This window comes from Apium graveolens, chromosome 9 (assembly GCF_009905375.1).
Source record: "Apium graveolens cultivar Ventura chromosome 9, ASM990537v1, whole genome shotgun sequence".
Taxonomy (NCBI): domain Eukaryota; kingdom Viridiplantae; phylum Streptophyta; class Magnoliopsida; order Apiales; family Apiaceae; genus Apium; species Apium graveolens.
The window spans coordinates 36,559,930-36,575,874 of NC_133655.1; the positions used below are offsets into that span (position 1 = coordinate 36,559,930).

The 15,945-nt window shown below is 38.2% G+C and overlaps 3 protein-coding genes across 6 annotated transcripts; 1 reads left to right on the forward strand and 2 right to left on the reverse strand.

The window, feature by feature from the left end:
* The first annotated feature begins 626 nt into the window (after positions 1-626).
* Positions 627-2,792, forward strand: LOC141685210 (protein FAR1-RELATED SEQUENCE 5-like). Its single transcript, XM_074490325.1, has one exon. It carries the CDS (start codon positions 627-629, stop codon positions 2,790-2,792), a length of 2,166 nt encoding a protein of 721 aa, XP_074346426.1.
* Positions 2,793-4,895: 2,103 nt separating this feature from the next.
* On the reverse strand, positions 4,896-6,947 carry LOC141687410 (ubiquitin-like-specific protease ESD4). The gene is made up of 4 exons (XM_074492662.1): positions 6,334-6,947; positions 5,713-6,234; positions 5,311-5,640; positions 4,896-5,219 (listed from the first exon to the last, which is right to left on the reverse strand). The coding sequence occupies exons 2-4, from the start codon at positions 6,202-6,204 to the stop codon at positions 4,908-4,910; spliced, it is 1,134 nt and encodes a 377-aa protein (XP_074348763.1). The 5' UTR covers positions 6,205-6,234; positions 6,334-6,947; the 3' UTR covers positions 4,896-4,907.
* A 2,216-nt stretch (positions 6,948-9,163) lies between these two features.
* Positions 9,164-15,357, reverse strand: LOC141684833 (uncharacterized). Of its 4 annotated transcripts, none has more exons than XM_074489967.1 (4): positions 15,157-15,357; positions 14,873-14,950; positions 13,454-14,337; positions 9,164-9,694 (listed from the first exon to the last, which is right to left on the reverse strand). In XM_074489967.1, the coding sequence occupies exons 3-4, from the start codon at positions 14,314-14,316 to the stop codon at positions 9,520-9,522; spliced, it is 1,038 nt and encodes a 345-aa protein (XP_074346068.1). In that variant the 5' UTR covers positions 14,317-14,337; positions 14,873-14,950; positions 15,157-15,357; the 3' UTR covers positions 9,164-9,519. The 4 variants fall into 4 exon arrangements, with proteins under 4 accessions (XP_074346068.1, XP_074346069.1, XP_074346067.1 ...); XM_074489968.1 differs by lacking the exon at positions 14,873-14,950 and adding an exon at positions 14,951-15,025; XM_074489966.1 differs by having other exon boundaries at positions 14,873-15,025.
* Positions 15,358-15,945: the final 588 nt, after the last annotated feature.

Consider the following 15,945-nt stretch of genomic DNA (forward strand, 5'->3'; position numbering starts at 1 on the left):
TTTATTTTAAGATTTATGTTTTTACATGTGTTTCCGATTTAAAATTTATGAATTAAGATAAATATATTTAAAATTTATTTATTTAGTTTATTTAAGTAAAAAAAAATCTGACGTTTAACCAAACACTTATTTAACTTATAAGTGTCTATCTACTTATCACTTATAAGTTACTTGTTCATTTTAAGTCATAAGTTACTTATTTTAAGATTTCCCAAACGGGCACAATATGTTCTCTGCTCCTTTCATTGGAGTGCTTATTTCATGGGTCCTATTCCAGACAATCATGTGTCAGGAAACCCTTAACCAACACATTATCTCATGGCCGTTGGATCGTGAATCTAACGGCCAGGATTAAAAAAAAAAATTGGCCGGTCCGCGCTTTTTTTTTTCCGCGGAATGCTACCCTTTCCGCATTTTTTTTCCGCGGAACATATTTCCCTTCCGCGGATAATATTAGCGGAACGTCTGTACTTGCAGTTTATAACCCTAAAATCGATCACACTTTCCTTTTTGTGCAGCATTTGTCAATTTGGAGAGCAAATTTGGGGGAATTCTTGATTTTGTTCATCCTTATTCACTAATTACAATTGGTAAACTCAATTTCTTATTTTTTTCTTGTTGTAGTTATGGATAAGATGTTTGCTCGGTTTCAAGGTAGAAAAGCTTTGAGAAAAAATGATAATGTTGTAAATAGTGAGGTTGTTGATATTAGTGGTAGTTGCCTACGTAATAATAATGTAAATTATATTAACCTTGTTGATGATTATGATGAAAATGTTTATGTTAGTGAACATAGATTTGAAAATGAAGATTTGCATGAAAATAGTGAGTTTGTGCATGAGGGTAGGGATAAGAGTGTTGTTGGGGAAGAAGATATTGTAATTCCTTTCTTGAGTCAAAATTTCCCTAATTTGGTAGCCGCCAAAAATATAATTAGGGCCTATGCTTTGAAAAATGGGTTTGCAATTAAAATCCAAAATACACAAAGGCGTGTGGACAAAACAATATATGCCCGTACTTATGTTTGTAATTTAGCGGGAGAAAACCGCGATAAAGAACCCGTAGAGGATGAAGAAGTTTTGATAGGAAGTGTCGGTAGTGAGAAGAAGAAAAGGCGTAGAGATAAACTTCCTAGAAGTGGATGTAAGTTTAGGATCTATGTGATTAATAGGCGAAATACAAGGCATTGGGAGATAAAATCGTTGGAGTTAAATCACAATCACAATGTTGTGTCGCCTTCTAAGATAAATTTGATTAAAAGGGAGCGACATGTAACCGCCACCCAAAAGAATTTAATTAAGAGTTTACATGTTTCGGGTATTGCGCCTAGACAACAAATGAATATATTTGGAAAAATACATGGAGGAGAGGAGCAAGTAGGGTTTCATACCCAACACTTGAGAAATGTCGTGCGAGATTTTAGAAAAGATAATTTGGGTGTGAATGATGCGCAAGCGGGATTGGATTTGTTACATAGGTTAGAAGAGGAAAGTGGACGAATTTTTTTTATTCGGGCTCTAATTGATAAAGAAGGAAGATTGAAGTGTCTTTTATGGGTTGACCCCCGGTCGTTGTTGGCCTACAAAAATTTTGGTGATGTGGTTGCATTTGATACAACATATCGAACAAATAGGTATGCTATGCCGTTTGTGCCGTTCACCGGGGTGAATCATCACTATCAATCGGTTCTCTTTGGTTTTGCACTAATGCGTGATGAATTGAAGACTACATTTGAGTGGGTTTTGGGTACTTGGTTAGAGGTCGTTGAAGGAAAAGCACCTTTGGCTATTATCACCGATCAAGATCAAGCGATGGCGGGGGCAATTCAATCTCAACTACCGAACACGACACATTTGTTGTGTTCGTGGCACATTAGTAACAAATTTCCGGAGAAGCTCTCAACCTACTATGCAAAGGAGGAATTTAAAGGTGACTTCAACAATTGCATATATCACTCGTTGACCGAAGAAATTTTTGAGGATAGGTGGAAAACATTGATCTTGAAGTACAAGTTGGAGGATAATACATGGTTGCAAGGCTTGTATAAATTGAAACATAAGTGGATTGATGCTTATACACGTAACATTTTTTCCGCGGGGCAAAAAACAACTTCAAGAAGCGAAGGAATGAATGCCTTTTTTGATGCTTATGTAGGGTCTTGCACGGGGTTGAAAGAATTTATCGAGGGTGCACAAAAAGTATTAGAAAGACAATTTATGCATGAGAAAGAAGAGGGTTATAATACACATCATAAAATTCGTTGCATGCGACTGAACACCGCCTTGGAGCAACATGCCGCTTCCATTTATACGAAAGAGATGTTTAAAAAATTTCAAGAGCAATTGGTTGAGGCCGCAAAGTACTTTGTGGAGAAGGATAGAGACCGTTCCTTAGAAGATGTGGAGGATACGTACTACAAATGTTATCGACCATTAATGGTTGAGTATAAGAGAACCACTTATCTCGTTACCTTCAACAAGTTGTCATTTCGGGGTTCTTGCATATGTAAAATGTTTGAGCATTCGGGCATGCCGTGTCGTCATATTATTGCAGTGTTGACAAAGAGGTGTGTTGCCGAATTACCCAAATATTTTATGAAACGGAGGTGGACTAGGGATGCCAATAGAGTTGATGGTGTGTTGCCATATCACATGCCCGAAGATGATGCCTCATCCCATGATTTGACTCCAACGGAAAGATTTAATTACATGATTTTACTTACTATGGGGTTTAGTCATAGTTGCATGGCGTCGAAGGAACGTTATGAGTATGCCGTGAGAGTTATTAATTGAGAGACCAAAATTATTGAGAAAATGCCCGTTCATGGGGTGGAAGGTGTTGGAAGTGAATTTGATACCAAAATTTCTCAAGAAAGTGGATAGAAGTTGCATGAAACTATTCTTGAACCCGTTGTTTCAAAAACCAAAGGACGCAAAAAAGAGCACCGAATTAAAAGTCCCGTTGAGGAACTTGCAAAGAAAAAAAGGAAATGCGGACATTACAACATTGAGGGACATGATGCTAGAAAATGTTTAGTGAAATTGGAAGAATTGAGAAAAAGTCAAAGTGGCCAATTGTAATTCAAATTTTATATAACAATCTCTTATATATTGTTTTGTCGTCCTTTACACTTATATTGATTTTAGTAGTTCCACCTTATTTTGGTAACATGCATTTGTTCTTGTTATATGTAGGTGAAATGACCAATACTTCGGATGGCGAGTCGGTATCTCACGTGAGCAACACATTCTCAGACTCGAACTCTGAATTCGAGGATTGTATGTCACCAACATTTAGCGAGTTGGATGTAATCGCTAGTGAATGGAGCGAGGAACTAGCACGGTTAAACGAAGGACCTCCCCTAGTGGAGGAAGAAGACCCGAAGTTGCACCCTCTAGAAGAAGAGGCATACCGTTTAAGGGTTTGGGCCGAAGCATGTCACTGGTTAACCCTTCCTTGCATGCTTGTAAGAGTTTGGAGTAATGAACCCCCTTACTTTCTCCCGTTTTTGAACTTGGGTAAGGACTCCCCCGATGGCCCTTGGAGACTGTCCGAATGGGATGGCGGTAAAATTGTGGAATGTGATAGGATCGCGGACATACGTAAGTTGAAGCCTCGTGAGGGTGCCACCCGAGACCAAGTACGCATTGATCACGTCAAGGGTTAGGTGTCCAACTTACGTGATGACGATACCACCGCATGGGCTTGGAGGCATGCACCATGGTGCAAATTCACTCTCTACGACGGGTCAAGCACTATTCCCGTCACAATATGGAATGATCACGAGATCCATAGAGAAGTCACTGAAGGTGTGCTCCTCAAAGGATGTGTTGTTGTGCTCTATTGGGTTACATGCATTGTCAGGGCCGACGCCCCCCGGGGTCTCAACGCACCGACTATCGGGCGACTTCTCTAACTTTTTAGAGATATTTAGTTAGTTAGGGTAGCTCGTACGAGAATTCCCTTTATTTAAGTATTTTTTTATTTCGATGTAATTTTATCAAACTAGACAAGTTAAGCACTTATTTGGATTTGAATTGCGACAATTATGTAATTTCTAATTTGTCATTGATCCATTACTTGAAAACTTATTATGTCGAAATACAACTCTTTCAATGTGATATGAAATAGAATGCAACTTTATTTTGTAATATTTATGCTTGTCATGCATGGAAATTTACATGCAAAGTTGGCAAAATGACCATATGCTGATCAATATAGTCAAGTAATTCTTAAATTTTGGAAGTCATAAGAAACGATATTCTAATCAACATTTTATTGCATAATCCAGTTCATATAGTTGAAATACATCATTATTTTACAGATTTCACATAAAATAGGGGATAAAATTTCCAGAATCTTTCTGTCCTTTCCGCGGAAAATAACCGCGGAAAGCATTAATCAATCCGCGCTTATTTTCCGCGGAAAGAACAGAAAGATTTTTGGAAATGTTCCTTCTGGAAAGGCACATCCCACCTGTTTTACAGGATACCAACCAACCCAGCAACAGTCTATGCACAATCAAACAACAGCAACCTGTAAAATATAAAAAAAAAATTCGCCAAATTTAGGCACCCCTCCAAATATGGGCCAAATCGCCAAAAAATTACAAAACCTCAAATTTTGAAATTTCTCCAAACCTTTTAAAATTTGCACACAACTGTATGGGGGCCTTTATATATACAAATCAATAAAAAAAGAAACAAAAAACTAAAAAGGGGACGGGAAAGGGACCCGGTCGATAAACGACCGATAAACGACCGATAAACGAAACAAGTGTCAATTGTCACTAAACCAAATAAAGGGGACGCGATGATATTCAAATGTAACGAAACACGTTCAACTACACTACACAAGCATAAGATTAAGTCACAAGTTCAACTAAACTACACAACTAGACGAATGACCTAACTACTACTTTTTACGGCTACCCTCTCCATCCTTTGCCTCATGCGATGTGTTGGTATGGGTTTAGCCATCCCTCTTTGAAGCTCCTTCGCAATCCTATAACGAAAGATCTCCACGTCCGAGGCATCCCAACGCACTTTAGCCAGGTCATATCCCTGCAAGGTGTAGTCCATATATTTGCACACATACACACCGCAATCTGAGTAGTTATCTTGTTTAGGCATTGCATCCCAAACATGAACTAAATGCTCTTCATCTGGGACATTTCTATTCTTGCCAACATAACGAAGCATTCCTCCAACAACTCCAACCTAACACACAACAAAAAACAACATTAGTTCACGTAGGCAATAAGGAAAGATTTAGAAATTACAATATAAGGTATCGTCGAGGAACTATTACCACGCACTCTTCCTGTTCGGGATATTGAGCGTTGAAGTGCATAGGATCAAGTACCATCACGCCCCATTCCTTCACAGAAAATACCATGAGAATCCAATGGTTCTGGTTCACGTTCGCAGGAAGAAATATGTAGTCCACTTGGTTAATTGGTGGGCCTACCCCACAACTCGCCCAATTAACAAAGAAATGCATGGTCCTCGCAGAATAGGGACGTGAGTAGTCCACTTTTTTCGCCAACTCCATAAAAAGTGGATCCATGAAGTAGTATGAAGGCATTCTCGGATACACCCCCGCAGCAGCTATGGCCTCCTCACGATCACGCAACAACCACTGCAAGAAACATGTTATACGATAAATGAAACAAAAAGAAAAACATAAATGAAAGAAGGTCAAAGATTATACCATGTAGGCATATATGATCCTATCATCTAGCCATCCTTTGGGTTCCAAACTCTGCATAACACTTGTGTTCAAGGTCCACTTAAGATCGTGTTTAATAGGACCACTCCCGGGAAAACCACCCCATCCCCAATCCCTCCTAATAGCGTTCATCCTCTCCCACTTTAGTCTCTTATTTATATCCCATTTCTCTTCCACAGGGCGGCGGATATCCATCTTCTCAGTCCTGGAAGACGAGCCTGCTGCAAATATAGATGCCTGTGTCAGGGCCTGTGACACCTGCTGAGACGGCTGTGTCATGTCAATTACATCGGCCTCTCGAGTCTCTCCAACTTTAGGCCTCAGCGCCTCGGGAGAAAGATAAACATGCTGGAACACTGGAGCCATATATGCCGGACCTCTAAAATCCTGCATGAATCTACAGTACGGCTCAAGAAACATAGGGGCAATCCTCCCAAACTCCTGCTCATACTCAGGGGGAATGCTACTATCCATAGCTTGCAGACATGCCAACCCCTTCTGTATCTGCAAAAAACATTTGTGGCATATAATTAGATGTTACTATAATGCAAAGGAGGAAACAATTCTACAAAATATCGGGGAAACAATTATTAACAAACTTACAAGGTCAAATGCCTGGGAGTTGTTAACAACTCCCGGGTGCTGTACTGTGGCTCTGGCAATGGCTGTGGCTTCCCAACACGCATCCGTGCAATGCCCGAGTACCACTGCATGTAGCCTGTGTCATCCACTGCGTCTGGCTGATGAGCAACTACAACCTCGGGGTGCTGACTAAAATAGGTTCACTCACCAATCTCAGCAAACCATATACCTCGCCAGTCATAGGGATTAAACGGAATCATAGGCTTCCTATACTCTGTCATATTAACAAGTGACCGTGGGATACCCTGTCTGAACCCGAACTGTCTCATCACCCTGTCTGAATGCTGATACTCTACAATATCATAGCATAGCACTGGAATCCTGGCAAGACCAAAGTAATGAGCCTCCCAATCCTCAGCCGATATGTCATGATCCCCATTTGAATCCTCATCCACCTCGTGAAAGTGGGCATATGGCGTCCAATACACAATATCAGCTGCTACTCCATCAAACTCGCCTCTATAATGTGGCAAACTATGATGAGGCGCCAATCTACTATCACGCCTACCTATAGCCCATTTTCTCTTAAAAATAATCCCAGTCCCGGGAACATCCTCATCCATAGGATCATCAGGAACAACATCAGCCTGCACCTTACCCTTCCCTCCCCTTCCCCTACCCTTACCCCTAACCTCCTTCACCTCCGTCACCATCTTCCCCCTAACCTCCTTCCCCTGTTTCCCTTTCACCTCCTTCCCCTTCTTCCCCTTCTTCCCCTTAGGCTCCTCCACCACCTCCGCCTCCTCCTCCTCCTCCTCCTCCTCCTCCTCAGCTACCACCTCATCTACCGGCCTAGCCCAAAACTCAGCTACTGGATATGAATCCCTGATAGGATCAGGAAGAGGTCTCCCAATCAAGAACCGTTAATATGCCCACAACTGCAACAACCACGTACAACAGGCAATCCTCTTGGCCCCTTTCTGTGCTGCATGCTTGAGCCCCTATATAGATATGAAAGAACCGCAGAACCCCAAGACCAACTCTGCACACCCGTAAGATAGCAGATGTGTCCAATGTACTTCGGGTGCACCACATTCCTACTACTGGTAGGAAATAGAACAGAACCAACGACCATGAGCAGGTATGCCTGTGTGTGGATAGCAATCCTCCTCGGATCAGGACCCGGATCAGCCCTCCCATATCTCTGATACAACCAAGTGTACTTTATGCCGGCTCTGGCCCATCCCGCTTTCACCTCCTCCTCATCCAACGGCTCAAACCACTGTCTCGAAAAATATGCCAAACCACTGTCCAGACCGTCTCCAACTAACGCATGACTAACAACCGGTAAACCCAAAATATAGCCAACATCCTCCAAAGTCACTGTCATTTCCCCCTGTCTCATGAAGAAGGTGTTGGTCTCGGGACGCCACCTCTCCATAAGTGTCGTGACAAGCCTTGCATCATTCTGCAAAACCACACCCGGATTTGCAAACACACCAAAACCAATGCTATGCAACAAGTCCTTTTATGCATCAGATAAAACCCACCTACGCATGTTCCTGTTCCCACAATAACACTCCAAAGGACCCCGCTCATGTCCCTCCCAAACATCCGAACTCACATGATAGGAGTTATCAAAGATAATGTCAAGACTAACTGGACCCGACAATATGTTATCCATCCTGAAACAATAAACACACAATTTAACGTTAGTTACTTCCACATTTAACAAAATTTAGGCCTTGTTAATTCAAATCTCAACCAACACATATCAATCAATCAACAACATTACGAAATCAAGATATTCTCAGAAATACGACACAACCACAATCAACAACATTGAACAAAACGCAACCAAGACATTCTCACGTTACATATTCCTACACAACCACAACCATCAACATTCGACAAAACGCAACCATTATGATTAACTAATCACGATCAAGTAGAAACAATCATCACCGTTAACGTAGAATACGCACAAATCGGAATACGCACAAATACGCACAAAAACTGGAAAAGGACCCAAATACGTGTTTGAAAGTAAATTAAAATTCGGTTATTACACGCCTCGAAAAACACCTCAAAAATGAAACACACATACATCTATTTCTTCGTCCTTTCTGTTCCATTCACATTTAGATAACTACTTTTTCTTACAACATCTGCATTTCAGGATTCTCTAGCATTCCTACTGCTGTAAGGCTCTTTAATTCTCTTTTTTTTTCCTGAATTTTACGTTTCTTGTATCATCATATATGGTTGCTGATATATTCATGGTTTGATATCATAATATATGGTTTCAAAGATAAGTCTTTGAAATTCAATTTTACATTGTTTGTGTATATTGGAACCAACTGCTTAACCAATTTGACATACTAATACATGACCCAATATCAATTCAATCAATTCAATTTCAAAACCCTAACCCTAAGAACATACTAATACAAAGAACAATCGAGAGAATCGAACCTTTGGGTAGAAAACGGTTGTTGGTTGGTTGTTGTTTCGGTTAAAATCGCCAGAAAATTGCCAGAGAAGGAGGAAATCGAATGTGTTTGTGTATATAACTGATGGAGAAGAAAGTCGGGTGGTTATAAGTTTCTGCACATTCCGCTAATATTATCCGCGGAACGGAAATATGTTCCGCGGAAAAAAGCGCATAAAGGGTAGCATTCCGCGGAAAAAAAGCGCGGACCGACCAATTTTTTTTTTAATCCTGGCCGGTGGATTCACGATCCAACGGCCAGAAGATAATGTGTTGGTTAAGGGTTCCCTGACACATGATTGTTGGGGAACATGACCCTTATTTCATTCATCAATCATCATCTCATTTTAATTCCCAGCAAGAACCCTAGATCTTTATAGATAAGAGAACGGAAGAAACCGTAAAAGGCAGAGGGCAAAAAATGTTGCCACCAGAAGAAGGTTACCTACATTCATCAGAGCTCTGCCACCGCCCACCAGGCACCAAGGGCAACTCGACCACATGACTAATTACAAGTGTAGTATACAACAATGGAAGAAACTGATCTTACATGGTTTTTGGATTCGTTAGAAGTTCAGCAAGGGATTACCAATATACACTGATGTAAAAACAAGGCATTAAAATTTTCCGTACATCTTTCACACAAACTGAGTTTTCGCGGGATAGTTAGAACAACAAACCATTTGCAATGTGACAAGCAAAATAAGCCTGCAAAGCTAGATGTTGGAAGCGCTTAGGGCCATTACTTTGCATTGTTCATTCATGGCCAACAGCTGGGCCTCTTTTTTGTCCAGAAGAGCACTCAATTTCACATTCTCCTCCATAAGCTTTTGTATTTCAGTCTCTTTCTGCACCTTCTCACACTCTAATTGTGTTGTTTTAGCAACTAACCTGCTCCAAATTAAAGTTTAAGATATTATAGAATATTAACAAGTACTGTGAGAGCAAGAACTCGGCATTTCTTACTTAATGCAGGACAATTTGCAAAATGATTTTTACCAATACGCAAACTTCATATTGTTTAAAAGACAGAAAATTTGAAGCCAGTAAATTAAAGTTGAAGAGCACGGTGATTAGGCTGAACAAAAGATCATTAGAAGAAAGATGCAACACCCATTAGCTATCCTGTTAACAAAAAGGTGGATCACAAGTCGTACTAATCTTTGTATGTGATGTATCATTCTGCGTGGGTCTTTGTAGAGAGAAAAATTAACCATATATAGCATTAGCGGCTAATAGCTTTTGCCTTGGCCCATGGCAACCCATACATGAAAAGACAAGAAAAATAAACTGTTCGGAAAAATCTCGGCTAAAATAACGCAAAGATTTTACTGTTATTATACCAGAACGCAGATTTTGCAACACAAATTTTAAACACGAGGAAAGGGTTTACATTTAAAAAATCGTAGGTGTTAGTCGTGAGTTGTTACCAATATCTGCACTAACCTCCGACTTGGGGATGTTTCTACTGTGTACATTGACACCAATCATCTATTGGTGCTTGTAACCAGTTTATGACTCGGCTAGATAAGATATTAAGTTCGACTACTTCAAAAGGCTTGGAAGTCCGAAAATAACAGAAATCGGGGCCAACTGCCAAGTCAATTATAATAAACTACTTACACGCGAAACGAATATGGAAACCTCCTATAGGTCATCGTGCAATCTAAGTAGGCAATTACATAAACATCATTAGCAGTATATAGAATACAAAACTACCATTAGATAGTGCACACTGTCTAGAAAAGAAAGACATATCGCATTAGTCAATGTTCAAGGAGCTATATATCATAACATGTACCGGTTCTTTTGAAGCTTAAAATTTGATAAGATGCATCAAGCTGTTTATATTTCAAAGAAGATTGTCAAAAAAGAACAGCTAAACCTAAACAGAGTCGTAGGTCTCTCTCTGTATGTGTGTGTGTGAATAGTAAATTCCTCCACTAAACAATTCAAAACAGAAAAAATTATCCCATATGGTAATTAAGCACTAATTAAAAAACAATGTTTTCCAATGCTGACAAAAAAGCTACTAGTCTTTAAGATTAACCTGAAAAACATATTTCTTATGTTTTGACAGTAAATGTGAGTGAGGATGAAGAAAAAGTTAGAAGACAATAGATGGATATTGTGTGGAGAAGAATAAACCCAGTGAAAGGAATATGTCCTAAGTCCAATCATGTATTAGGATTTAGGAATAACTTTTTATATAATCTGTTTTGATTTCATTGATTTTAATAAAAGACTTGTTTTGTTTTTATTACGGGCTCTATCTATTTAAGTGTTTAAATAAGATATACCATAGTTTAGAGTAAAGCTTTTTATGGATTATGATGAGATCATAATAGTGAGACCTAAAAAGATGATAACTCTAAACTTAAATAGTTTCTGGTCGTAGGATTACTAACTGGTAATTAATAATCCGCAGAGATCGGTACATACTATGCTTGCTTCATTATGAAGGATATATGTTCTCATAGACATTTGTGTGGTGACACTATAGCTAGTATGTAGGTGCTTATTATGAAATAAGTTCACTGAACATGACTCGCACAGCTGAACAACTGATGGAGTTCACTCACGTGTCAGCAGTTGTTCACATAGTGATAGTTGTACAAGTATCCTTAGACTTGAGGTCATCATAGTCATCTTGTGTACACTGAACTATGCTTTGGTTTAGTTCTTAGTCTCCAGGGACAATTATTAGGGCTCTTCTGGGTATAGGAATTTGTACACGAAGATAGTGTATGATCAATAAAGGATCTACCCCTTCCAGTGAAGGAAGCGAATGTTCAAGGCTGATCCACTTATGCTAGTTCAGGAATCTCTGGCCAAAGTGAATGAAATTAGAAAGAAGTTTCTAATTTGCATAGAACTACGCATAGTAAATGGTAAGCAAGTGATTGAATTAGATAGGCTTGACACGAGATCCATGCCTTGTATTTAATCGAGACATTGTAGGGTAGAAGGAGTTTATTGTACGGTAACTATTCACTGAATAGGTTCTTGGTATTCTAAGCAGTGAATTCATATTATCCGGATAGTCGCGATATGCTGAGAAGTATCCCTCACGATGTAGAATAAATGTGATTAATTAATTAATCATATTTAATATTAGAGAATTTATATAAATAATGATAAAATAGTTTTATTATTATTTATTTCTACTACCGGCTTAATATTGAACCTACAGGGTCACACCATAAAAGGAGAATGATTTAATGGTGGAGGAATTAATTAATAATGGCTAATAATTATTTATTTATGAAATAAATAATTAATTGGCAAATTTAATAATTGATTAAATGAGATTTAATTGATTATAAATTAATTAAGAAAAGTTCTTAATATTATTAATTAAGGATTTAATTTTTGGAAATTAAATCAAGAGAGAGAATTATTTCTAAAGTGTTTAGAAAAAGGATTAATAATTAAAAGGTGTTTTAATTATTAATGAGAATAATAAATGGGATAATAATAATATTATTTATGGGAAAATTTCAGCTGAAAATTTTGCCTATAAATACACTATTATAGACCCTATTTTATTCTAACCCACATTCGAACCCGAAAACCCAAAAAGTTTGGAAACCCCAATTCTCTCCACCTCCTTCCTCCTCCTTAACATCGTTTTCTTTGTGGATACCGGTGGAGTGCTTCACAATTGAGGAGCAACTGCTAAGGATCTCTGATCGTTGTCTCCGAATTATTTTAAAAGGTTAGATTCGATCCCTCGAATTTTTATTCACGATTTATATGCTTTTATTTAGATTTTATATGTGTAAAAGTGTTTTGCCATGCCCCCGCTGCGTTTAAAATCCAACACCCAGGACCAAAATTCAAATACTGCAACAGGTGCAGGCATATTTCAGTTCATGTGTTCAAGAATTAAATCTACAGACATACAAAAACAGTCAGTTAATCAACAAGCGAACATATAAGCCCTCTCATTGTTTTACATAACCAACTACCAAGTTACACCATCTAAACTGTCCAGCCACCTACCAAATGTTTAGACCTATGGAAAAATTAAACTTATATTCTCAAAAAGGAAAGAAACAGAAATATCTTCAAAAAATTGTTCTTATAAAGCATGACAGGCAACAATAACAAAATAAGTTTTAGATTTCCAGAATGATATGCAACTCCTTAGGCTTACATCTCAACTATATTATAACCTATTATACCTAAATTCTACAGTGTTTTAGCACATAATAAAGCATTGAAGGTCCATGCCCATGTCCGAGTGTCGAGTGTCTAGGTACTCAAAGCTTAAGAAATAGTTTACATAGATTAAAACAATATTACAACTCACTGACTATGAATAAAATCCAGAAATGCAGTAGAAAGGACATAGATGTCAATGTCCTGTTAGTGGTGTCTGACTAAACTGATTTAAATTATACTATGCGCACTTGCATTTCAGACTAGGAATGAGCAAAACCGAACCGAAACCGAAAAACCCAACCGTACCGTATAATTTCGGTTTGGTTTGGTTTGAGAATTTAAAAAAAAAATCTATGTGGTCTGAAATTCAGACCACATTGATTTTTTTAAATTCCTATGTAAAAAATGATAAACTGCAGCAATAATTTCAGATAATGTATATGCAACAGTTTGGATGTTGCAAAACAAAGTAAATACACTCACCGTTCAAAAAGCTTTTCGATAGTTTGAAACTGCTTCTCTGATGAAAGAAGAGTTTCTCCAACACTGATGAGACTACTAACATAGGATTTCAATGAATCAAAGTCTTGCTTAACTCTTGAAAGCTCCTGCTCATTTTCCGTCGCTCGCTGCCTCTGTCTAGAAGTTTCTTCCACCAGATCCTCAACCCTTTGCCTCATTTCACTTAATATTCCATTGGTTCCTGTTGCAAATTTTTCCATCTCATTTAACTTTGTGGACATGTTATCAATTTGGAAAGCCTTCTTTTTGATCTCTTCTTGTCCTATTGTTACCTTCTCTTTTTCACTAGCAGTTTCAGATTCTGCCATGATAATCCTTTTCACAAGAGACTCCATAACATCTGTGACCATCTGCACACTCTTAAGTATTTCACCAATATAAAGACCATCATGTTCATCAACAGCGCCTGGAGGATTTTTTATGCCCATCCATGTCTCCCCGTCTAGGGTGCCAAAGGAAGAAAGATCAACATTTCTTGACCAACTAGACAATGGCGTCCCATTTCTGTCAACGATCCCCACCCCATTTAGTTGTTTAATACCGCAGGAGGTTTGAGCCAAGTGGGGAATTGCCATGATTCTTGCTCTTGATCTCAAGTATGTCAACAATGTTGCTGTAGTTTTGACCCTCCGCCAAAGAACCTCCAACTCCTTTTTTGCATCTTCCCCAGACCCATCTATACTATCTTTTACGTCAATAAGTTTTGTTTGTAACAAATCAACTTGGGACTTGTTACGTTCCATTTCTTCTTTCCAAACTACATTCGCTTGACTCGATTGAGGCGACTTCAGATTTAGTAAGTCCACGTCTTCCCCATAAGCCATTTCTTTTTAAAAGTTATATACCTGATTCAATAAGCTAATGTTAAGAATTCTAAAGAAATGATGTATTCTAAAATACACCAAATCTGGAAATTCATGTACTCGAACAAAAAAAAGTTTTAACTTTTAAGTAGATCTTCAGACCGATTTACTATAATATCCAAACCCACAACCGATGACATCCAACAACCAACCACGTGTGTCTCACGTGGTTTGCAGACTATTGCTTGAGCCCGTGGGGTTTACCCAGTGCGCATCCGAAGGATAGCGGCTGCGGGTTCCCTATGATAAACAAAAATTGCTAGCAATTTGGTGTAGATCAGTTGTAAACTTCATATTGTAAAGTCGATTTTCGACGTACTTATAAACGACCCAAAAACTCTTGTTTTAATTGATGTGGGATGTCACATTTACAATAACTAGTAAATTGCAATTGAATAAAAGGTCGTACTGACATCAAAATGTAAACGACACAGAAACATTGTAAAGAATTACTCAAACAAAACAATAGGACACTATCAAATCGCTAATAAAAAAGTGACAACTACAAGAGAATCACCTAATATCGAATCAACATCATGGCTTGAAACAAATGGTAATCTGGATTGTAGTCCTATAAAGCTGAGTTAAAGCATACCTAGAATGAATATGCAGAACAAATTATAGGGGGTGCCTAAAACATGAATTGCAGCTTGGAAGTATAATAAACCCCCTATGTAAAAAGGATTAATTAATCAAAGATAATTTTACATAAACAAGCAAAACAAACAACATAACCAACACAAAAGGCATAAAATGTTGAAAAACTAAAATAAAAATGAAAGATTGGATGAGGATGAATACCCTCAAGGAAGAAAAGGGAGCAGCTGGTGAGAATTCTTTGGACAAGCTATATTTCTTGGTTCCTACCCAAATTAGCATTCCATTAATTGTTTGTTTCTGTTTGGACAAACATTATTTCTTTTGATTTGATTTTGCCTCATCTTTTGTGACAAAAAAATCAATGTATTAAAAATAGATACGTGGTAAAAAAAATATAATTGAAACTAATCGGTCCCATTAATCGGTAAATCGAAAATTGATAGGATGAATTAAATGAATGAAGAATTGTTATTTTTTAATTAAAATATAAGAGGAAAGTATATTTTGTATCCGTGTTCTATGTATGTCATGGATCCTATGTATCAGATCACTTGTGATATTAAATTTTAAAAATTGTGTATCTGTTTTTAAAATATTTTTATAATTTGTATATTTTCGTCAAATTCTCCTAACGTCGTTACTTTTTAGAGAGTAAACCGGTCATTTTTTCATTATATGCGGAACCCAAAAATCAAAAGATCTTCAACCATTTCGGTCTGTGATTCTCGGATTCACCTGTTTACCCTGCCGTACCCGTGTCGAAATGACACGATCCGGGTATGGACACGGAATCCGGGTCCGATCCTGCCGGTGAAATCTGGACACGGCCGGCGACGAAAGGATTCCGGCGAGTCAAAATTCAGGCAATAAACACAGGTTGGCGTGAATCGTGCCCTTAGTTACCCCAAATTGTCACAATAAAATAGAAAGATTATGGTGGGGAAAGAAGCCATCACAGAGATGAAGAATTGAAAACGGAAGAAGAAGAGC